Below are 25310 nucleotides of genomic sequence, written 5' to 3' on the forward strand. Positions count from 1 at the left end.
GGAGCGGAGCTGCTTGCTTGGGGGGAGTGTGTGGGCAGAGGTGCCCCCAGACTTATTTAAAGGCCCCTCAAAAATATCCTGGCTACAGGCTGGGCCTTGTTAGTCTATGGGGGGGGGGGGGAGGGGGGAGTTGTTCTGAAAGGAAGAGCAGCTCCGCCAAGTGTCCCAATTAGTTGCCCAGCCAGGTTGACAACCTGGGGCTCGGAGGTACCAGGCATGCCCCCAGCGCCTCGGAAAAGCCATCTGCCCCCAAGCCAGTGGCGCAGGCAAAATCTTGCTTGGCCACAAGTGGGCTCTGCAGGGCGCGGGGGAAGGACTCCAGCTGCCTCCGCGGCTGCACCTCCCAGCGCAATCGACTCGCCTTTTATTTCCTCTGCCCTAGAATAAACCTCCGCGCCTCGGGTACTTTTGTATAAGGCGTGTGTGAGAGTGAATGGAGTGAGCGCCTCCGCGCCTGCCACTATCAGTACCAGCCGTGGCGGCAGCAACATTACAAGCTCAGCGCGTCTCAGCACCTGGTAACTAAGCCGTCTCTCCCCCCCCCCCCTTCCTGCAGGCAGCGTGCTTCCCACTGAGTGTGGATCGCGCTCCCTTCTCTAGGGGTCGCGGCTCCATGTGAATCTTTTTGTAACTTGGTGCTGTGCTGCTAGTGTAACCTTGCTTGCCTTTTCAGAACAGGCACGTTTCAAAGGGCGGTGAGTGTGTGTGGGTTTTTGTTTGATTGTTTTTTAAATCTGCGCATAGGCTGTCTGGGCTGAATTTTCAAGCTCAGAGCAGGTCTCCCTAAAGGGTGGGTGAAGGAGCCTTCAGAGATTTTCCTCAGCAAAAGATCGCTGAGGTGAAGATGCCCTCCCGCTACCTCGTGTTGTCAGTGGCAAGAAGGAAAGTTTGCAAGCGACCTGCGGCCAGCCCCGTTTAGGAACTTTCCTATCGAATGGCCCACAGCTGCCTGTGTTCAAGGTGCCTTTGATGCTTGTATGTGTGTGTGTGTGTGGTAACATATTAGCTTCTGGGAAGCGGACTGTTGCACTCCCTACTCTTCATCATTTCTTCTCCCCCCCCCCCCCCCCCCCAACCGGTGGGGGAGTGCTAAATTAACCAGAAGTGGTAAATGTAAGAACAGTTTCCCTTTCAACGGAGAAGATTACAAAGAAGAGCCGGGGAGTGGGGAGAGCAAGAGCGAGGACGCATCGCAGGCAGCCCAGCCCCTGTAGAGCGCAGGAGCTTGCGAGGAGGGGTGGGAAGCGAGCGTTGCCGCTGGTAGTGGCTTGAGGGAGAGCTGCCTTTTGCAACCGCGAGGAATTGATCTGGGCACTAGCGGGGCGCGGGGTGTTCCTGCGGCTCGGCGGCGACATGCAAAGAGCTCTTTCTGATTGCATTTGACTTGCAATGCCGGCTTCTCTTTGGAATGCAAAACCGTGCACAGGATGAAATCAGGTTTGTTATGACATTCTCTTCTCTATGGGTTCCCCCCCCCCTCCATTCCCCCAGATGTCAGAAAGGATCATAGCAACAAGGCAGTGTCAGTCACCTCATTACAGTGTCTCTTGTGCTGTTCACTGGAGATTTTTTTTTGAAAGGGGAGATGATGAATCTTTTATGCAGCTGGTTTCTTGTATCCATACAGGAGCTTTACAATTTACACTTGATTGCAGCTAAAATCCCCCCCCCAAGATCCGCTTTCCCAAAACCGATGGAAAATAAACACAGATGGGAGAGTGGGGGGGGGGGGTAATGCAAGCTGTAATGAGGCAATGGATGAGTGCCGTTGCTTCCCTTCACCCTTTCAGCATTTTCTCTAGGCAAAAAAATAATAAAAATGTGAGTCTTTGATCTGCAAAGCAGTTGGAATGAGCCAGATGAGATTCAGCCTAGGTTTGTGTTACCTTTGGAAAGTGAAAGGGGTTCTCTTGGGCAGTATCTGTTGATCTGCAGATGAGCTTTCCTTCAGTGAGTGGAATTGGGAGATGCTCCAGCAGCATTCCTTCCTATCCTTTTCGCTAACGAGGACTATCTTTCCCCACTTTGCAGGTCACTCTTCCAGAATGCCGGAGGAAAGTTCCCCAAGGAAGACTCCCCAGAATGTCCCGTATCAGGACCTTCCTCATATGGTTAACGCTGATGGGCAGTACCTGTTCTGCAGATACTGGAAGCCTGCCGCTACGCCGAGGTGAGTACTGTTGCATTCATTGTATATGAATACCTAAGACCCCACTTGTTCAGCATGGTTGGACCAGCACAGTAGATTCTTGCCCCAATAAATTTCCCATGCAGTGTGATCTTTCCGGACTTGCCTTGGAGTTTTCTGTTGAAATATTGCACTGGTGTGCAATGGTAAACCCATTCCAGGAACTTGCATGTTTATATGGTAAACGGTTAGGGATTTGGCCATAATGCATTCAGTCTCTTCATTAGAGTAGGCCTTACTTCTTGTATGGAAAAATGCAACTTGCATGTAAAGTTTTGAAGAGTTGAACAATTCACCCGGGGGGCGGGGGGGGGGACCTGAGAGAAAAACCTGTGAATCATGTGTTTCAACTCCTAACTAGACATTTTAATCAAACACTGCTGGTTCTAAGAGGGATGAAAAGTACTTGGTTTTATGTGACTCAGTCCTATTATTTAGAAACTTCAGAGCCATGTTTTAAGTTGCTGTAAATCCCAGTATAATGACCAGGGTTTCATACATTGTATCTAAGTTACCTCTTCCTAAATTCATAGCTGTACTTAGATTACTCTTTCTCTTTAGACTGGATGTGAGTTTTGGATGGGCTGGAAGAGATTTCCAAGGATACATTCACGTTATTGCCAAGTGACTACATAATCCTTATAATGACTCCTTATTTGGCTCTTGTGCTTCCATAATGACTGTTGTATTCTGGAAGAACATGTCTTTTAGATTCTCTTTCATTATATGTCATTGCTGCCCTTTTGCTGGCCACTGTAGCTATACTGGCATGCTGTTTATAAATGCTAGCTCTAGCGAAGAACTGTAGTTACATGTGGAAAAGGGTGAGATGATTGTTCTTTTCTTTGTCTTTCCTGCAAGCCAACAGGATAAGCTCTGTTTATTTTTACATTGCCAGGCGTGAAATCAGTTGAGGAAAATGGCTACCCAAGGAATAGTAGGAAATTCAGCTTTCCTGTCTCAGTGGATTTTGTAGCTGTCTAACTTCACTGCTTCAGAAGCCTTGAATGTTGTGCTAGATGGCTGATTCCAGGCTGAAGATAAGAATGTAAAACTTTAATATGTCAGATTCATGATCTGGCTATCCTAGTAACCTGTCTGCAGCATCCTGGTAACCTGTCTCTCATAGCCTAAAGGCCTCTCTCTAACATTATTGCATACTTCATAGAAAGGAGGAAGAGTAGCTAATACAACTCTGACGTGGATGGCCCAGGCCAGCTTAATTCTGTCAAAATCTTGGAAGCTAAGGCAGGTCAGTCCTGGTTAGTACTTGGATTGGGAGACCACCCAGAAAGTCCAGGGTTGCTACACAGAGGCAGGCAATGACAAAATACTGCTGTTCATCTGTTACCTTGAAAGCCCTATGGGGTCAATGTAAGCTGGCTGTGAGTTGACGACAGTTTCCACTACCACTTTTATCCTAACTTGGATAGCCAAAGTTGACGTGATCTTGTCAGATCTCGGAAAATGGTTAGTACTTGGCCCGGATTAGTACTTGGATTGGGAGACCACCAAGGAAGTTCAAGGTTGCCGAACAGAGGCAGGCAATGGCAAATCACCTCTGAACATCTCTCGCCTTGAAAACCCTGTGAAAAATCACCATAAGTCAGCTACGACTTGGCAGCACTTTCCCCCACAGTTAATACAGAGCAGACATGAATCAGCTCGTCGTCTTGGTGGTTGTCCTCCCTTTGCAGCCTTTCTGTAGGTTATCTATGTGCTTCCTAATGCATACCTTTGAACCTGCACTTCCTAATGCATACCTGTGCTTCCTAATGCATACCTGTGAACTTTGGAGTCTGGCTGCTAGGTTTGATGAATCATTGCTCTGTCTCTGGATGTAAGTTTATGATCCTCCTGATGTCAGTGCATGACAGAGAAATTTATGAGCCGTTGGAGTTGCTTGAAGATCCACCAAAGTGGTTCTTTGAACAAAGCGTAGCTTTTCTTGAGGCTCATAGGCTGCTGCCCTCCAGTTCATTTCCATGAAAGGGAACCGCTAGTATGATTTTTATTTTAGTTCCCGACCTGCCTTCACCTCTGACCTGGACACAAAACCTTTAGAGTCCCCTCAACGCCCCAAAAACGTTGCTGCATCATTTCATAACTGCTGCTTTAATGGCTTGCACTGTGTTACATTGTGTGCATTCTAGTGGGTTTATCCTCGTGGAGTCAGCGGACAAACCTGAGTAGTAATGGTCTTGTCTCTGAAGGGTCTTGTCTCTGAATGGTCTTGTCTCTGAATGGTCTTGTCTCTGAAGCAACTGTCTTGGCTTGGCCACGTCCACTTGATTCAGGCAGCAGCTCCAGCATACCCAAGGGAAAAGTTTCTGGCACTGCCTGTAACAATCCTGGCATCAGGGTAAAGATTTCCTCTAGTGAACAAATCCAGTATCAAAACAAGCTTCTTCTGTGAAACCAGCCTGTCACGTATTATAATGCTAATTAATCATTAACTGCCCACAGTGTTCTTCAGTGAGTTGCAGAACTGCATTCCCTTTTCATGTTTAATTTCTTAGCAAATTGGTGGTGTTCACATGAGTCTTTGATCAAGAAATGAAAGAACCATAATGTGCAGTGGAAGTTAGAACTTGGTGTTTTTCATTTCCTCCTGGTAACTCGCCTTTTCAGAGCCCTTCACACCAAGCAGTTAATTGAGAGCAAGATTGCCCTAGTTTTGTGACAACAAAGTAAACAGAACCAGTGCTGCTCACTTACAAGTTGCTCTCAAGTGTGTGGACCCATTTATTTTTAGTCCCCATTGTATTTTGTGTTGTGTGTAAGAAAGAAAGAGATTATAGACTGCTGAATAATTTGTTGACCGCATTTGACTTTCCTGGGATGATCTTGAAATACTCAGATAATGGAGAAGATTCATCCCTCGCTGTCCTCCAAATCGCCCTTGATTTTCCCATTTCATGTTTAGTTGCTTCCTGGCTGAGGTCTCCTTTAAAACGATAAACAACAGTAATAGGTAGCTGCCTTGAATCACTTTACGCCCTTGTGAATTTAATAGGGTTTCAGTCCTGGATGAGGGACAACTATATATTTGGTTAGGTGTAATAAGGGGTTCACACAGTTTTTCCTCCTCAGAAGTACAGGATTGGACTGGAATGACTTTGGTGGTTATGTGTGGGGGGGAATAAGGTTTTTAGGTTTTAGGCATTTTCTCAGATATGCTAACTTCTGAATTTTTACACCATTTCTCACAGATACTTCCTCATGTGAAAAATGAAGTGAGAAAACCACCACATGAGAGTTTTTTTTACCACATGAGAGTTTTACCAACTCAGTGTTGCTGCTGCCCACCCTGCCTTTCAGGAGTGTTACATCTGAAGATGTTCAGGTTTATTCTTCAAATGCATAGCACAGAGAGACAGCTTTAAAAACAAGATTTTCCTGAATCCCATTGCTTGCTGTAAGAGAATCAAAATTATATATTCCAAAAGCACTGTGCAAAAATAACACAATTTTGCTTAATTTTCATCATTTATTTCAGTAGTAGTGTTCAGGAATTTGACATACATAAGAATGAGGGAGGTCAAGCAAGAGAAGCGGCTGAACCACAGGATAAGGAGCTATGGGGAAGGATTCAGCGCAGAGGAACGTACTCCCTGAGCCTCTAAGTGGAAACAATATGCACATTTTTCTGTACAGCCACAAGCACTAGAACCCTTTTTTGGTTTGTTTTTGGCTTTGATTCCTGTAAAACCAAACTGGGTGCTTCTTCTAAGTGAATGCATATCCTAGATTATCTCCATGTCCTGTGATCATTTTGACCCATCAAACAGAGGTGACATAATAAAGCTTGGTTTGGGTCATAGGGAAGAGAAGGACCGAAGGAATAACAAAAATTGTTGTATTGCAATTGAAAAAGACTGGTGGAGATGAGTTGAGTCATGGGGAAAAGATGACTTGGGTTGTGGTGAGAAACTGTTGAGGTAGCACGTTGCTGCTGAGTCAGGGGAAGGAAGAGTGCCGAAAGAGAAAGGATGAGGAAAAGGAGCAATGTATTATGAAATAGGCAAAGTGTGGATGAAAATAATCTCTGCTTCATCCAGTTTTCCACACACCTACTGCCTCAGGTGTAATGTGGGCCCACCTGTATCTGCTGGGTGCCACGCCCTTTACATTCTTCCAGTGCATGTAACAAACACAGATTCCTGTAACACTGTGAGGACCAAACAGCATGCAATAGTGAGAGATCTGTGAATGAGATTTTTAAAAAGGTAAATAGTAGCAATAAGCAGCCTCTTTTACATCAGGGCTTTATCAGGAACGGGGGCTGTAGATGTGCTCTTGCTAGGCTGCTGTTTGCCGGGGGGGGGGGGGGGGGGGGGACATACGGGCACCTGTACAATTTTCTGTGTGGAGGAAGAGCAGCTCCAGGAGGCTAACTGAGGTTGAGAAAAACAGTATTGGGAAATGTTCTCCCCAGCTGTTTACTCTGGGCAATGATATTCTGACCACATCTGGGTTTACCCTGAGAAATGTGGTTCAGCTTTGGAGAAGGTGATTATCAGGCAGTGGAACACTAAGGTAGACTAGAATGATGAAACTTCTGACTTTTCCCCTTATTATTCCCCCCCCCCCCCCCGCTGTGGGGGGGGGTGATGTTGTAGGGTTGGCTTATTCAACTCAGACATCTATTTAGAAAAATGTAGATGCATTTATCTACTTACATAAGATGGGGAACTTGTTGAACTTGATTTGTTGTGCGGCTAAGTACTCTGAAATGCAATAAGGTATCCAAAGTTATAAATACGAGAAGGTGTGTAATATGGATGGGGCAACTGAGGCATGCTGATTGACTTCTGAAGAAATAGTGCTTTGTTTTGTAAGTTGTATTCAAATTTCTGGTAGTAATTTTATTTTGTGTTATTTATAGTTTGCCTTTCTCACTGAGATTCAAGATGGATTACATAGTCTAAGTCAATGAAATCAATAGGATGATACCTCTAATAACCAATGTGATAGGACTAGGATTGCAGAAATTTGAAACAAAGCTGACATCTGAACAAACCTTGAATATTAAACACGGCATATTAAATAACACGTAACATGGTATTACATAAGTAGAAACACATTGCCTTTCCTTGGGACAGTCTGTTACGATGTAGCCCTGTTTCCTTTATAAAAATTGCTTCCTGAACAATTCTGTTTTATGTAGTTTGTGAAATGCTAGGCACGTGGGACTCCTTCTGACCTCATACCAGCCATTCCAGAGAATGGGGGTCAGTACAGAAAAGGCATATCTATGGGCAGTTGTTTATCTTTCCCATCTTCAGGATGGCACCTGCAGAAGACTCTTTATCAGATGAATGAAGTTGTTGTGGAGGGGCGTGGGTGGAGAGGTGGCCTTGCAGATATAAGGGTGCAAGGCCATAAAGGGCTTTCTTTACCTTGAGTTGAGTTCAGGGGCAATCAATGGAGTGACAGTAGAATGTGTATAAAATGCAGGCTCTACCTAGCACCTAATAATAATTGAACTGTGGCATTCTGCACCTATTGAAGTCTCTGAGCTGATTTCAAAGGGAGACCTAGACAGAGTGCAGTACTGTAGTCTAGTTTTCAGTGTTACCATGGCATAGATCCAGGTGGCCAGGTCAGCCAAGTCCAGGTAGGGAGCCATCTTCTGTTAACTTGCTTTTCCAGCGGTAATGCTGGGTCTAGTACAACTCTCAGCTGAGTCGGCAAGGGTCAGCTGGACTCTATCAAAAATCAAAAGCATTATTTCCTTCAAGACCTCAGGCTTCCCAGTCAGCCTTACTCCGTCTTGTTAGGGCTCAGTTGGTTTGTTTACATTCAGCCATTTAACCACAGAGGATTTTGATGATAGAGTTGGGTGTCATCAGAATATTGATGACCTCCAATTCCAAAGCTATAAATGATTTCTCCTAAGGGCTTTATACAGAGGTTAAATAACATAGGGGATAGCATTTCACTCCATAGAACCCCACAGGACAACTTCCACACTGGAGATAACTGGTCTCCAATGGCAATCCTCTGAATTTAATCCAGAAGGAAAAGTTTTAACCAGTTCAAGGCACATCCCTTGAGACCTACTTCTGCCTCCAAATGCATCAGTAAGATAGCATGAGCCTACCTATCTAAAGCTCCTGATATATCCAGTAGGAGCAATAATGAAGTATGGCAAAAATGAAGTATGGCATTTGCCTTCAGACAGAGGTCATCAACTAAAGTTACCAGGTCTGTCTTTGTCCCATAGCCCGGCCTGAAATCACACTGAAAAGGGTGCAGAGCAGATGAGTTATCCAAAAAGACCCGGCATTGGTTTGCTACTTTTCTCTCAATATAATTACAGCTGTAGCTGCACAGTAAGAGAACACATTCAGGGCAGTACATCATGCTTGGTTGAACATAGGGTATCCCCCCAAAATAAGAACTGTAAGCTACCCATTTGTTGTGAGAACAGAAACATGGCGTCAAGTTCAAGTAAACTGTCTTCAAGAGGTCTTTTTGTTTTCTGTAAAAAGATCTAGAACGGGGGTAGGAAAGCCCTGGCATGTGTACCAAACAGAGGGTGTGGTCAGACAGCATGCTGGGAACGGTTTAAATTGCTCCGGCCCTGATGCAGGTTTTTTTAACCTGGAGAATTGTGATTACACTCACCTCCTTGCTCCGGATCGCTGTGCAGCCACATCGCTTCCCGCCGTCCACACGCGGGAGTGTGCGTCAGTGTTGTTTTTTTCTCTCTCTCAGTTTGGGCATGTGCACAGGCAGCCATCTGTAGAACTAAAATTTTCACACGTGCGCAGAACAGCGATTTCCACTTCAACCTGACTGCTGTAACACTTTAAAGGAACACTTCCCTTTAAACGTTTACCCCGAAAATGGCCTCCCTGAGATCCCGAACTCATTTAAACACTAAGACTAGGGACCGTTTAAACATTGTTTTTAATAACGCGGTGGCGGAGCTCCGCCTATGCGCACACCGCCAACGCTTTTAAAAAATGGTGGGCAAAAAGCGGAAGCCTCAGGCAGCTTTCGAGCGGGTAGGGGGTTTAAACCGGAAGTGGCTTGAGACCGGAGGAGCGATCACGCGGGAAAAATGCGGCTGGAAACGGAGAATCAGGAAAACACCACTTGGGGACCTGGTAACAAAATACTCTCGTTTAAAGGGGATTTGAGCTGGAAAGCAACAGCTGGGGATGGGAGGCAGATGTTGACTGTGTGATCACGCGTATAAAATCCGTTACTGACCTGGCACGACACCAGATCAAATGGCGTGTCTGAACACACCCAGAGACATGCCAAACTGTTTTGTTCTGCACACAGAGCCAGTTTTCTACCCATAGAACTGTGAACTGCTGAGGCCCTGCAGTGCTAACGGGGCTGGCAGTTTAGGAGAAGGCAGTGGGAATGACTTACCTCAGTTAGCCTTTGCTGAACCTGGTCAGCTGCCCACTGGGCCCAAGGTGAGCTCCGGAGATCCTGTCAGTGCTTCTGGGATCTGGCTTGTACCTAATGTGTCTGGCCAAGTACAGCCCTTCTTCCCCCATCCCTGCCAGTTGGTACCACATTAACATCTTCACAAGTACACATGTGTGTTTTTCCCCCCAGTGCTTTTGGTGAAAAGGTTACCTTCCTTTGCTCTATACATAAGGTTGCTCTACGTTGGCTGGAATTTATTATTCAATATAGCAGGATTTGGAGGAAAAATAACTAACATGGGTCTTTACTTGAAATAGTATACATAGTAAATTCTTGCTATGGCGGTACTGAAATGAAATTGGTCATGGGACAATAATTTATGTTTGATAGGTTGCGTACACTGAGAAATTGACAACCCAGTCCTTATTAACTCAAGCAGATTCTATTTCAGTCTTCTCCCCCATCCCTCATGCATCATCTATTCATTCATTTCCCCAAGTGTTAATGCATTCCTTTGCAGCATGGTGTCTGCTTCATTAATTTTCAGTGGGACACTCTCTTATGAATTTTTCCTACCCCAAAGGGGGAAAAATAATCCAGCTTCAAATGAGGTATCTTTTATAGATAGTCCTCTCGCTCTTGTTGCAGTGGATGATTGAGACATCCCTCATTAGCCTGATAATTTTTTCCAGAGTGCTCCATAGAAACAAAACTGTCTTTGTTTTGCAGTAGGAAAACCAGTGAAAGAAGGCAAACAAGACAGTTCATGAATACTTATTATTATGATCGGATGATTATTATACTGTTCAGCCTTTGTGTTTTGGATATATGCACCTTTCGGGTCAGTTAAGATACCAGATAGGCTGTCCTGTTGAATGCTAAATACAAATTTAGAAAATTGATCATGACAGTACAAGATCGAGTTCAATTAACTATGCCAAGAAGAATCCACTAAAAGTTTCAGCATTTTGTTTAAAAAGAAAAAAAGATGTTTTTCTAGTTGCCTGCATCGTGCTACACTGGCAGGTGTTTGGGATGATGCTCTGAATCTGAAGTAAGAAAGTATAAATGGAGTTCTGGTGAAGAAGATGGAGAAATCCATATTCAACGGTATTAAAAGCATGCTTCTAGTTCACATTATTGCAGGGGGGAAATGGCAACTGCATTAGCAGCAATTTCGTCTGTGGACAAATGCCAGAGAGAATCTGGGTGGAGGCTTCACTTGATGATGAACATATCCCTATTTCCTGATCCTTTAAAAATATTTATCTGCATTTAATTTTGTCTACTGTGAACTGCCTCATCGGTCAGTACCAGTGAAGAGTGCAGGGTATAAATGCTAAAAAATATTGAACGGTTTAAAAGACTGTAAAAGAATATGGCATGTTAGCCTAGTAATTTCCAAATCCTATTTATATATTACAGGGGACCTGCAAGAAACTTGCAGAGGAGGGGAAATTCCAGTGGTAGCGGTGCCAGCTGCTGCCCTGTTTGCTTACTTACTCACCCCCTCCCCACTGGCCTACCTGCCCCCTGCCTGCCCCCCCCACTGCTGCCCACCTCAGCAATAGCGGGGGGATAACACTGCCTATCTGGTTAGGGTGGTGACAGCTACCTTCCACCTCCCCTGTCTACCATGTGTGCCTACAAATGCAGACAACTCTCTTCCAGTGTTCTCTCTAAGCTGAGTTAATGTGAGCTAGCTCACAGTTTTTTAGCCTCCAGCTCACACCTTTTTGTCTTCACTCAGGCAGGAGGGCTCCAGAGCCAACTAATTCATGCAGGAGACAAATTGCTCGCTCACAACTTTAATGCTGTTAGCTCACAAAGTAGAATTTTTTGCTTACAAGACTCCACAGCTTAGGGGGAGCATTGCGCTCTCCTGTTTTGGAGGATTTTACCCCCCCCCCATTGTTACAAAAGTTTACTGATTTTTTTTTATTGCAAACTTGGTAGATTTTCCCAGGTCTTTTGTAAGGGTCTAGTTCCTGCTGCTTTCATCCCCATAGTCGCATGAGGAGATGTTGCCTATCTAAAATGCACTTCTAGCTGAAGTGATTATTAGACTTATCAAACATTTATCAGCATATGTCATATCATCTGGTAATATGTTAAGTAAGTAACATCTGGTTCAAGAACTAAAACTTGAACCAGAACGTTACTTACTTAACATATTACCAGATGATATGAGATATGTTGATAAATGTTTGATAAGTCTAATAATCACTTCAGCTAAAATTCTTTTTGCAAAAAAATGGAAATCGGAGGAAATTCCCGGAGAAAGAGAAATAACTGATAAAATTATGAACTTAGCAGAGATGGACAAATTAAATCTGTTGTTAAAGGATAAAGATGAAAAAGTTTACTTGAAGAAATGGTCGAGACTGCATAAATGGATAGAGGAAAAGATATCGCAATAGACTCGAAATGTATATGACATATGGACTTCTATATATATATTGTTTTTTTGTTAATTAAGAAAATCAATAAAAACAATTAAAAAATAAAAAATGCACTTTCCTTGGCGATTTTGTGTGAGTACTCTTGCCTTCTGAGTCTTTCTCCAGTATGTAGTAAAAGTGTGGAATTCCATTGAGCTTATCTTATGGAGAATGAAATCCTATAGGTATTAGAGATACTTTTGTGAGCCTTTGGGCGCAAGAAGCAGTCTCAGGAACCTGAATGAAATCTACAAGCCCTGCCCATTTAGCTCACTCCGTAGTTTTCTAAAAATAATAGGAGGTCATCACAAATGATAGGTGAGCCATTCCTTGGCCCCACTGTGACCCCAAACATTGCCCCAAAGGTAGTAAAACCATTGTAGAAATGTGCTGAAATTATTTTTGGTGGTAGCCTAGTAGAAATATGACTAATTAATTAATTATCGTACAGCGTTGTGTGTGGTATAGCCAGGAGATCCAAAGACTGTGTGGCAGCCTTAAGTTGGGACTCTTTTTTTACTGAGTTAGATGGGGGGGGGCTGAGAGAGCTCTGAGAGCTGTGACTGACCCAAGGTCACCCAGCTGGCTTCATGTGGAGGAGTGGGGACTCGGACTCAGTTCTCCAGATTAGAGCCCAGTGCTCTTAACCACTACACCAAGTTGGCTCTCAGAAATATCCCATTCTGACCAGTTGCAAAAAATGAAACTGAAATAGAGCAAGCTAGAGTCTGATGAATCAACAGAAAAATGCAGCTGGCAATAGTTTGATCTCGGCTATAGATGAGAGCTTTGCAGCAGCATTAGTGAGAGTGAAACCTGTGGGTATGTAACTAGATTTCTGTGTGGTCATTACCTTTTCTTCACTAAGTTCAGTTACTGAGCAGCATTTTCTGTTGCAAAGGCTTTGTCATGGTTGCATCTCCACAAAATTGTCGCACAGTAGCAGCTATTGCTTCTGTGTTGCTAATGAGTCAACTTCCTGAGCACAAAATTCAAACTGCCCATTTGCCTTGGCTTTCACCCATGTTGGAGCAGCGTTGTGGTTCAGTGTAGAGCACCTGTTTTTCATAAAGAAAGTCCCAGGTTCAATCTTTCCCATCTCCTACTAAAAGGCTCTGGTGGTGGTAGGTCATACTGCCAGAGAGCCTCTGCTAATCAGAGTAAACAGTATTGACCCTAATAGACCAATGGCCGGACTCGATATAAAACCCCTTTTAGTTTCTTGGGGGAATGAGAAGCAGAAGTTGGGGAATCACACTTGGGAAATTACAGTTAAGGATCAACCACTGGAGACTGTGCAGTTTACGTGGACTATTCAGTAAGGAGAAAGATCTCAAACGAGTAATCAGAGGTTCTGGCAGGAGTGGAAGCTACAAGATTGTTGCTCTGTCACAAACCCTGTTCAGTCTTTGTGATTTGACTGTTCCTACCTGACATATCAGAGCAGCTTGCTATGTACAATCCACTCAATGCACACAATTGCTGTTTTGTTTGAATGGGGCAAAGGACATATTTTCCAGGTTCAGTATGCATGAATTTTTACCTGCAGAAAACTGGGCTCCTGATCACATGTACTGAACCCAGAAAATGCATCTTGCCGTATTCACATAAATGGGAAATGCATAGACCTGAGAGGATCAGCTGTAGGAGTCCAGAGACGTAACAACTGAGAAGGGCTGGCGTGCCAGAGGTGCCAGTTCCCCCTCCTCATCCGTTATATGCTAGTGGAATGTATGGTAGCTGCTAGGGCTGCCACTAAAGCTCTTGCTGAAACTAGTGCAAGACCTAATAAGGGAACGGTAAGGTTGGGAGGGAGGGTGCTTGCTCATCCTCTACCCCCTTGTTTCAGCCATCACCAAGCCTCATTGGTACTTTCTGGTAGTTAACTCACTTGGTTTCTCTGTCTGCCCTTTTCTTAGAGAAGCCAGGCATAAGAAACATCTGTGCCCAGCCTATCCAGACAACTCTGTGAAATATTTTTAAGCTGTTTTTCAAGTACAAAAAAAAAAATCAGATAAAAATGCCTGTGATGTCTGTAAAGTGCTCTGAGCCTGCCTCAGTGGGGAGGGCGGGATATAAATTAAATAAATAAAAAATAAATTTGAAAGCTTTAAAGCAGGATACAGGTCCTAGGTATTATTTATTAATATTTTTATTATCCTCTTCTTCCAAGGAATGCAGGATGGCATATGTAATCCTCCTGTTTTATCTCCACAACAGCCCTGTGGGTTATATAGGTGATGAGGGCCTCACTACACATTGCAAAGTCCTTCTGTTGGTTGGTGGATAATGCGAGGACTTTGTAATGTGCAGTGAGGCCCTCTAAGAAACAGTGACTGGTCCAAGGCCATTCAGTGAGCATTTGTGGCTGGATTGTTGTTGTTAATCTCCTGGGCTGAACTGCTTTGTCCCTCTGCCAGCTATTCTACTGAGATGGTTTATAGAGGGACCCAGCTTGCTCTTTAGCCTGTTGGTTTTTAGTCTTCTGGTCTGACTGAGGTCCTGGCTATTTGAGCTGGTGATGGCAGAGCCCGCTGGCAGTCTTCTTAAGTGCAGAGGGCTGGGGTTTTTTTTGGGGGGGGGGCAGAATGACAACTCTTCATTCCATCAGCAGCCAGCCTGCTGCTTCTTCCTGGGAGCCAGAGGAAATAATCCTCCTTCCTTCCTCACGTTCTCTGGGCCTCTTTAAAAGCCATGTATTAAGCCATGTATCTCATTTCCCAAACTCTCTCAAGAGTCCGTCTCAGAGGAATTTAGCCATCGTTTCTGGTTGTCCATTAGCAGTTTAAGCAATGTGAATGGCTGAACTCTGGTGAGAGAAAGTAATCTTGTGAGAGTTCAAGATGCCCTATCCAGCTGCTACAGCATTCCTGTAGAGTTGGACCAGCAAAAAAGATAAAGGTGGGTTAACTGTGGCTTTTGAGTGGTGCTGGCGGCAGTGTTGGTGAGGCATGGGAGAAGGGTGGCGGGTGGCAGCCTCAGGTAGCAAAACACCTTGAGCTACTGACTGGGTCCCTCTGTAAGTTGCCATGGGAACAAAGCACAAATACCTAGTGTAGGGAACGGAGCCAAGGGGGTGAGAAAGGGAGGGAAGGAGAGCTGCCTCCTTCCCTCTGTACTTCCCCCACTCCAGTATATATCATGAGTCTTCACAGTTCCGTTCTTGTCTATAGACTGTGGAACTTGTGGTATTTTTGTATGTGGTCACAGTGTTATTGAGGTTGTGGAAAGAAAGCAAAAGAGTCTAAAGCCCATCCAGGAGATTTGGGGGGGTTAAAGGGCCCCCCCAATAATAATAAAAGGAAAAGCACCCTGACCGGCAGCTCGGCCGCCAGCAACAGGGAGCTGAACAGCTTGCAAACACAAAGCGCCTAACGTTAGTAAAGTTTCCTCAGAGAAGGCTTATTGCTGAAGTGACTCAAAATGTTGTTTCTGCTTTTCAGCGGGAAATAAATGTGTGACGATACTGATCAAGGAGTGCAAAGAAATGTACAAAATTTGAAGAACAGACAATTGGCCACGAGCTGGTGCTTGTTTTTGGATTTCTTCTAATGCCTATAGAAAATCCATCTATAGAGTGATTTTATACTCTGTTAATGTGCAGAGAGATGGCTGAAGCCAGATAAGAAGAAGGTGCCAGATGAAAACAAATTGCATTGTTTAAAGATAAGGAAGATTAGTAACCTTTTTTAAGGAAAGTCCCTGACCTAGCGAAATTAGAGGTGACTGCGAATCTTGCCGTCTTTCTTCAGGTTTGAGGCTTAAAGGTATAAAAATGTGGCCCTATCTAAAAATGGAAAGCAGATGTAATTTGCTGTTCTGGCTTTTAGCCAGTGTATAGCTTGCAAGGGAAGATTTTAATAAAGTTTTCTCACTGTTATTAAGCATCGCTACAGCAAGGTTTTAGACTTGTCTGTCAAACTGTATAGAGAGATTTGGTATCTTCATTTTGCCTGGCCGAAGGAATGAGGAAGCATAAGTAATTAAACTCTTCTAGGGATAAGCATCTCTTTCACCTAGTAGTAAATTTGGAATAGTTAAATACAGAATTTAGAACTCCATCTGATACTCTTGGTTTACAAAAATTATAGATAGCTGTTGACATTAATTTTAGCAAGGGCTGCCATAAATTTTAAAATACCATGTATTGTAAAATAAGTATGTTTTCCCATTTACCGAGGGCACCTCAGGGCAAGGAGGATATCATATTTACCTCCAACTGGTAGGGTAGCATTGCGCAAAATTATATATTTAAATTGCACCTGGTTGATACTTATGGTACCCTGTGATTCTGTAATGAAAATATTACCTTCAGATATGGGGAAAAAATGAGTCTGGTTTTGTGCACAGAAGGCACAGTTCACTCCAATTTTAAGTATTAAAATTCCATAGAAATCAGTTGGATGCACACAGTCTAAGCTTGTTAGTCTACTCCGAAGTAAGTCTTGCTGTGCAGTGGAATTTCCTAATCATTGAGCACATGATTGCAGCTTGTAGCACTTAGCTATGTGCTTCACATTCCATTCCTAAGCACACATTTAATTGGAACTGAATGCCACTGATGTCACTGGAGTTTTGTATGTTGAGGCAGCTCAGGCTTTTCAAGTGTATTTTTCCAACCTCCAGAGCTAGAATTTTTAACAAGAGTTCTCCACAACAGTGCCTTGGAAGTTGCATATCACCCTAGGATAGTATACTCAGGATGTGGGTTTAAAGAGTATTTTAGTTGTTTAGTTGTAGCTGTTCTCTGATCTGATACTTAACGACATACCCTAATTACTGCCCAAACTCAACAGAGCAGTTGCCACTGACCAGCGCCTCAAACTTAGACTGATTTCCCACAAGTGCTGCTCCACGCTTGCTCTTCCCTTTTGCCCCCATGGTACCTGTCAATTTCACACAAGCTGCTGCGTGGTGGCATTTTGCCTTGCAACAGCTTTGCGTGATTTCCCCCGCGTCTACTCAATCCTCAAAACACAGGATAGAGTAGATGCGGGGGAAATCACGCAAAGCTGTTGCAAGGCAAAATGCCACCACGCAGCAGCTTGTGTGAAATTGACATGTACCATCAGAGCGTGGAGCAGTGCTTGTGGGAAATCAGTCTTACTGTTTTCTGCTGCTGCTCTGTTTAAAGTTTTCATACCTGCAGGAGAGTAATCTTAACATGTTAGAACAGGAAGGGGGCTAAATGTTAACTAGGCCAACTCTCAGTTCAAAGCAGTTATGTCAAACCAGTAGTCCCCATACAGTTTAACCTGTGCACCCCAGCACATGAGCCAAATCAGCTCTGTAGAAAGTTCTCTTCCCAAGCTTCTGGCAGCAAAGCTATGCAAGTCCCTTGCAGACCAAGGCTGCTGCACCATCCATCATCAGCCCCCTTTGTTCACTACTATTACCCATCTCTGACACCTCCCCCCCCCCCCCCCAAATATACTTGCAAGTGTAAGAACAACCTTGCTGGATCTCATCTAATCCAGCATCCTGTTTCCACCCTTAGCCAATAAAAGAAACACAAAGCTGTGTATATACACTAAAGTAAACAATTACTCATGCATTGTGTCAAAATAGTATAATATATGACAATAACAATGCAATATGAATCAGTGTAAGATACAAAGTACTATATAACAATAAAGTCCAAAACAAAGGTCCACTCTTAGCCAGCCAGAAGCCTCCAGGAAGCTCAAAAACACATTTATTTTGAACTCATATTTTACCTTAGTTGTAGCCTGTGCTCTGTGACATCTGTGTCCTACAGCCTTGGTGGGGCTGGCCCAAGAAAGTGAAACTATAGCAGAATCAAAAATGTTGGAGTAAAGCTGTACACCTTTAGCAGAAGGCTTTGCATCATTCTAATAGCTACAGTCTACATAGAGGCGCACACACGAAACTTGTCAGTGTGCAAAGTTCATCATTGGTGACGTCTCTGAACTTCCAGTAAGCCTGCATATTTCTCATTTAAAATCATTGGAATTTACAAATATGTAACTACAGGAATTATAAATCACTGTTTTTATTCTTGTAATTATTATCATCTTCACCATGGCACCATCAATGCAAAGAAGCTGTGTGGGATGCAGAGCAGGAGCAGTTTTGAGGATGCCGAGACTTTTGCCTTTTAAAATATGCTGTAATTTCTCTTGCCATTAATGAAAGGGAACACCAATAGAGCACAGCTTTCGTATAAACGAGTAACAGCTTGAAGCTTAGACTAGAATTGTTATTTTGGCATTGCTGTAGGTATGCATGTATGTTTTGGTTCAGCAATTGCCAACTATGCTACAAATGAGGACTAATCTCCTTTTCTGTTTTCAGTATTGGGTGCAGAAATGTATTTATATATACTTTGAGTGTTGATTACATATTAAGGGGATTTTCTGTCCATGCTGGTTTTTCTGAGGATGTGTTCTTATTGGTATGTGGTTTTGGTTGTCCTGGATTAATTAAGAAAGGGGCATGGACTAGACCTGAGATCCCCATCATGGCACTCATAGGCAACATGTTGCCCATTTACATCTTTTCTGGGGCTCACTGTGTGTTTCTAGAAAGTGTGCAAGGTCAGGTGGGGGCTTTTGCCCAGTGGGGCTTCTAACTGGCCACTTGAGATCTGTGCAGATTAAAAGCCCTGGTAGGGGTAAAAAGACAGGTGTAGTATGGATACCTGTCTTTGTCCTTCTGAGGATTTGAAGTAGTTGTGGTGTGAGGTGGTTATTTTTGATTGGAGAAACAAGGTGGTGGTAATGGAGTGAATCAACCTCTCCCCCATCACAACAGACCTGTTCATTTGCAGCTGCTTTTTGGAGAGGATTATTCCATATGCATGATCAATGTGATTAATAACTGGGCAACTTAAAAATATTCAATTGCCTTTCTCTTCAGACATAAGTCAATGCTTGAGATCTGGTGCATGTTGCATAGCATGTCAAAATTATGTGGGGGGGGGGAATTGTGTGAGGGACACCGTGCATGTTCTCTCTAGGGTTAAGTTTAAAGCAAGTCCTTCTTCAGAGTCTTACTGAATCATACCTGTACCTTTTAAACGAACACATTTGTGGATAGATGGTACTTCATTGAACATGGAATGCCCTTCAGAGGGAACAGTGTTTAAAACCTATGACATGGCTGTCTGATGCCTTTGTGCCAAGGTTGCTGAATATCCCTGCACTAAGCAAAATCCTGTTTCAGATGAAAGTTTAAGGGACAAATCATGCATTCTTTTAACTACTTGGTCACTGTTGACCCACAGCTCCTCCCTTGGTCTCCTGCTTAATTAAAGCAGATCCATGATGTGATGTTGTCATGCTCAGCATTTTTTCACCCCACACTAATTCGTTGCTTGTGGATGTTAGAAAAATGCTAACTGCAATGAAATGAGAGGTATCTACTTGAACTCACCATTATTTGGTGATGTGGGTTGGTAGTGGGGATAAACGTGAAGCTGTCTTATGCTCAGTCAGGCCATTGGTCCATCCAGGTTGATACTGCCTACTGCAGTGGCTCTCCAGGGTCTGAGGCAGAGGTTTTCACTTCCGCCTACCACATGATCCTTTTAGCTGGAAATTCCTGGGATTGAACCTGGGACCTTCTGCATGCATGCCAAGCAGATGCTCTGAGTCACAGTCCTTCCCCTGTGCTGATTGACTCAGACCCCCAAATCAGACGTTTCTTTTGCAGCCAGGTTGCTGGCCCCCCATGCTGGAAAACGAATAACTTCCTTCAGGTGGATACTCCCCATGTTAGTGTGACCCCTCCATCCTGGATGATGATGTGGGCTGGACCAACATGAGCATTTCTGCAATGGCAACAGTGTCTTAAAGGTAATGTAGATTACGTTTCCTGATAACTCTTCACACAAATTGGTCAAGTTTCAACATGAGTTTGCTTGAAATTACCCTCAGGCTTCTGCTTAACTAATTTTTTCATTGTATGGGAGTGCTTTAATTTGCAAGTATGCAAACTGCATATGACAGCAGTGCTATTTTAAAATTGTTCTACTTACTGCAATGAAACCTTTCATATATGTATAATAGGAGAGCTTGGCATATTCCTCACACATTCTAGGATGCAGCATATTCATAAGGTTACATAATAAAGACTCTGACCTAGAAAAATACAAGATAGTGCTCTCTAATCTCTGTTCTGGACATTAATTTTTCACATATGCTGTGGGGCAGTGCTAGCATAATCAGCTGTAAGGAGCCAAGGGAGTGGTGAAGACAATTGTGTGAGAGTAGGGATTTTTATGGCACATGTTTCATCTTTTATAGATGGAGAGAGAAGTGTTTGAGAAAGGTATACACAAATACATATAAACTCTGTGAGATGAGACCAGGAAGCATTAGGTTGCAACTTGCAAGCTGAGGGAGGTACCATTGGGTGAAAGTTTCATGAGCATACGAGTAGTTGAGAAAGAATCCCCCAGAAATGGACAAAGGTTAATAGCTGTCAGAGTGATGGGGGAAAGCAGTGGGCCCTCCAATAAATTGTATTAGAATTGGTGGGATTTATTCACAAATAATCTGCACTCAATGAGTGAGTACTGAGATAGTGCTGGAGATGTTACAAAATTACCCAGGATGATAAAAACTCTATAAGGAGCTCAAAAGGGTCTCTCCAAGTTGTGTGAACAGGTTACAACACGGCGAACAACATCTAGAGTAAGTATAAAGCATACTGGATCAAACAGTTCTGAATTTACATATTGGGATCTCAAGATGATGACCACTGAAAGGAGTTTTTGGCATCAGTAAAAACCTCTGCTTGGTATGCAGCAGCGATGAAAAGGGCAGATTCCATGCTAGAAACAATTAGGAAAGGGGCTGAGGTTAAAACTGCCAATATTTTATATAAATCTGTATTGTAATTGTATTTGTAAGTTGTAATTGTATTTTGTATATATCCTGCCAACCTAGCAGTTCGAAAGCAAGAAACTGCAAGTAGATAAATAGGTACCACTTCGGTGGGAAGGTAACAGCGTTCCGTGCCACATGACCAAGGAAATGTCTTCGGACAGCGCTGGCTCTTTGGCTTTGAAACGGAGATGAGCACCGCAACCCTAGAGTCGGATTCGACTGGCTTTCGAGCTAGGGAACCTTTACCTTTACCTTTAAATGTATTTGTAATGTTGTGTGGTTTTGGTCACCTCAGCTCAAAAAAGGATATTGCTGAGCTGGAAAGAGCTGGAAATGTTAGAGGGGTTGGAGCACATCCTCACTGTTGTTTTCACTTTTAAAAGTTACTAACGAGACACGTGGGGAAGATTTTATAAAATTGCATGATATGAAGAAATTGGTTGGAGAAGTGTCTCTGTCTCTCTGTCTCTCTCTCTGTCTCTCTCTCTCTCTCTCTCTGTCTCTCTCTCTCTCTCTCTCTCTCTCTCTCTCGTAGCACTAGGCATTGGAGTCCCCCATGAAATTGATTGGTATTGGATTCAGGATAGGCAGAGGAGGTACTTCCTCAGAATAGGCAGAATGATTGAATTCTTTGCTACAAGAAATGGTGATGTGGGACGCGTGCTTAAATGGCTTTAGAATGGCATTAGACAAATTCATGAAGGACATGCCCTTCTCTTCAGAGTCCTGCTCGAGGTAGGTTACAATTAAAAACCATATTATAAAAACAAGCCATTAAAAATATAGTCGCTAACTGAATCCTCCAAACTGAGAGGCAGTATACAACCAACAATGGGCAATTCTGCATTGGCTTTCCCCTCTGCTGTTTTATCAAAGGTGAAGCTCAAAACTACATTCAAATACCCCAGGGCAATGCTGTACTGACTGAGAAGTCACCCCTGAACAGCCATAAATCAATGCAGAAGGTCCCATAACACCCAGTGGTCAAAGAAAGTGAAAGCAGCACGGAAGGCAGAGGGGAATTTTTGTTCTGACGTGGGTTTGGTAAAACAACAGAGGGGAAAGCCAGTGCAGAATCACCCAGTGTTTTTCTTAAGGGCTTCCCAGAGGATGGGCACTGTTGAGAATAGGATGATAGATGAGACACACCCTTCATCTGACCCAGCAGAGCTCCTGTTACCGCAGTCTGTAAAATGGGCAATAATAGTGACATCTCTCACAATTTTCATTTATTTATTTACTTCATTTATGCCCCACCTTTCTATCCAGTGGGAATCCAAAGCAGCTTACATCATTCTCTTCCCCTCCGTGTTATCCTCACAACAACACTGCGAGGTAGGGTAGGCTGAAAGTGTGAGACTGGCCCAAGGTCAACCAGCGAGCTTCCACAGCAAAAGGGGGGATTGGAACCTGGGTCTCCCAGATCTTAGTCCCGTGTCTCAGGGGATTGATGAAGGTAGTAACAATAAAGGACTGCAGGTGTAATTAACAATCAGTAAAATGAACTTGTTGGCACATGGCCCTCCATTCACCCTCCCATCTCACAAAGTTCTCTAACAGTTGAGAGTTCATTGAGCTGTTACAGCGGCTGTGCAGAGGTGGCTGAAAACTCTCCTACATAGCGGCTGTATGTGACTGCACAGGTCCAAGTGAACCGGGTATCATTCTGATCACCTGTATTGTGTGGGCTTTCTCCAAGCCAGGAGATGTGCCAGGAATGTGCCATGGGAGTGGCAGTTCTCCATCATAAAAGGGCTGATGGGTAACCAGATTGTGCACATTTGCAGCAGCGGGGTGGAGTTGCCACCATTTTAATGTGTTTCTATGTGTTTGCTGAAGCATCGAAGTGGCTGTCTGTCATAAGGGAGCAAAGTTTCCATGCAAACTAAGCAGTCTCCAGCATTGGGTGCTGGAACTTTTGAAGCAACCATGATGGTCTGGAAGCAAGACCCAATTATTGATCCAGAACCTTGCTCCAATTAATTTGTCGAGGTTTGTCACCTGATTAAGGTAGCTGTGTGAATAAATACACAAAATAACTACCCCTCCTTTTCTTTTTTTTAGTAGTCCACCTGCCCACACATCTCCCAGTATTTGTGGCATATTGACAGCATGGTAGAGAGAGGAAACAGGACCCCTCTCTTTCATTGTAAGAATGCTGTCTATCTGATTGCCTGGCTAAAATATTTCATAGGCAAGTGGCCATTTATTAAGTCTAGAATACAATTGCAAACCCCTGCTCTGCTGCTTGTGAAAACGGCCCTGTCTGCTGCCATGAACAAATGATGATGCTGATTTCTGTAGATCAAGTTGCTAGAGAAGAAAGGAGAACAAGCCAAGCCAGGGATCTCCCCCCCCCCCATCAGCTGGCAGGTCATAAAATGGCACCTCGTTGAGTGTTCTTACAGTAAAATGTCATACCTGGGGGGGAAAGTGAAGACTGTTACCCTGTGAGGGTCTTTTCACACATTTGTATTGCTGATTTAAAACTGTCAAAACAGCATGATTGTGCTGCTGATACTTCTGTCATGATATTGCATAGAACACTTGTGTAATGTTAGTCCATCTATCCCATTCCCCCCCCCCCCCCCCCCCCGCCACCCCTTCTCCCAGAAGCTCAGGATACTTGCTTAAAGTTAGTTATGTTACTGGTGGATCAGTCATAAATCTATTTACTAAATTTGTTTAGGTAGAAATTATTCCCAAGTAAGCAGGCTTAAAATTGCTGTCTATGGATTTACTGACTGTGGGCCAATGTGTTTTTTTAAAAATCTGGTCTGTAGCAATTGGAGGTTGGTTTGGATCCAGAGCCACTCCTCAAGGAGTGTATATAGCTGCTTTTGTCTCTGCCATAAGAGGTTTTTTGAAATTGGCACAATTCCAGTGTGCGCAGGAGAAGGCTTTCACACATTGCCTATGCAGGATTTTTCTTGGGGCACGTCTTGCGCACCTTGTCATGATGCTTGGACAGGTTGATATAGTTTCATTGACACAATGCTGTCAAGCCAATTGATATAAAATTGTAAAACTGTATCAGATTCTTTGTATCCCGAGTGTGACCCAACAAGACGAACACAACCCACCAGTCATATGCTGTGGTTCTGCCAGATGCCCTGGCCTGATTACCAACTGTGTCAACAACTGGCCCTGGCCTGATTACCAACTGTGCCAACAACTGTACCCACCAACTGAGGCTTTATAGCTGGGTGTGGGCCAGTGGACAATGTTCAGTTGATAGTCGATATCGGAAGATTCGCCATCTTTTAATATAAGTTGTATGATTATATTGAAAGTTTTGGTGGAATTTTAATGTATGTTGTTAGCTGTCCTGAGCCTGCCGAATGGCGGGGAGGGTGGAATATAAATGTAAATATAAATAAATAAGTAAATGCTTTATAGTCCACTTGCTTTTGCAGTGCTCGGCATATTGGAAACAGGACTACATGGTTGAAAGGCTTCATTCAGTTTGGTTGGTTACAAAGTGTCCAGGCATTCTATACGGTGTTTATATTTTCACAAGCATTTTGAGTTGGTGGGAAACCAGTGGGTTGTAATTCCCAAGCAAAACTAACAGGGAAAAACAGTTGCAAGTTCCTCTTATCAGCGGGTTCCCATGTCTCAGTTAATACTCCTTGGATTTCGTATATTAATTCTTCCAATTTCAGAAATGTTAGACAATTTCCTTTCTATAACAGGACTTTTTTGACACTTGCAAATAGCAGTGTGGATGCTGCTTTTGCATCCACAATTTGATGGTTTGAATTTTTCCTGTCTTCTAACACTGCTTCTACTTTGTCACTCCTTTTAGGGGACTGGTATTTGTGGCTCATGGTGCTGGAGAACACTGCTGTCGCTATGATGATCTTGCCCAGATGTTGACGGGAATCAATCTTTTCGTGTTTGCCCATGACCATGGTGAGTGCCATTAAAAGATAAGCATGTGGTCAGGACAGTAGCATAAGGATAATGTCAGAATCTGCTCGACACCTAGGAACAGAGACAACATTTTAGTTCTAGATGAGGATGAAGCAAGCTGGTATGGTTCTGCCCAATCCACTTTATCTTGTTTTCCTGTGAAATGAATGGGTAGTGGTGGTGTTTATACCCATAATATCGGGATGTGTCGATGTAATAAGTTTGAATGTTCTTTTCAAAGTGTGACATTGACACAGGGCTATGGGTGTGTGTGTCTCGGTAGGGGGGAATAGAGAAACTATGCTAGAAAGGAGTTTAGATCTATAAGAATGGGGGTTGTTCAGCTTAAGCTATCAAAGAACCTGTTTATTCTTAGTGTGTTTTTGTTCTCTGGTCTGCTCAAATGTGATATTGGAGACCTATGTCTGCATCTCCTAATTACTTTTTTAAATTTTAAAATGGGCACGGGGCTCTGAATTTCTGCAGCACTATTTCCTCAATGCTGTTTCTCCAGCATAA

General features: G+C 43.5%; 1 protein-coding gene across 3 annotated transcripts in view; it reads left to right on the forward strand.

Moving 5' to 3' along the window:
• The first annotated feature begins 420 nt into the window (after nt 1-420).
• Nucleotides 421-25310, forward strand: part of MGLL (monoglyceride lipase) — a 109250-nt gene continuing 84360 nt past the window's right edge. The window contains exons 1-3 of one of the 3 annotated variants that reach the window (XM_015426095.1): nt 421-518; nt 2032-2170; nt 24685-24791. In XM_015426095.1, coding sequence (XP_015281581.1) covers nt 2046-2170; nt 24685-24791 — 232 coding nt within the window. In that variant the 5' untranslated portion in view covers nt 421-518; nt 2032-2045. Of the gene's footprint in view, nt 519-789; nt 961-1271; nt 1438-2031; nt 2171-24684; nt 24792-25310 lie in introns of those variants that run through there. The other 2 variants (XM_015426094.1, XM_015426093.1) reach the window with 2 other exon arrangements.

Source organism: Gekko japonicus, unplaced genomic scaffold (genome assembly GCF_001447785.1).
Source record: "Gekko japonicus isolate JY-2015 unplaced genomic scaffold, Gekko_japonicus_V1.1 scaffold69, whole genome shotgun sequence".
Taxonomy (NCBI): domain Eukaryota; kingdom Metazoa; phylum Chordata; class Lepidosauria; order Squamata; family Gekkonidae; genus Gekko; species Gekko japonicus.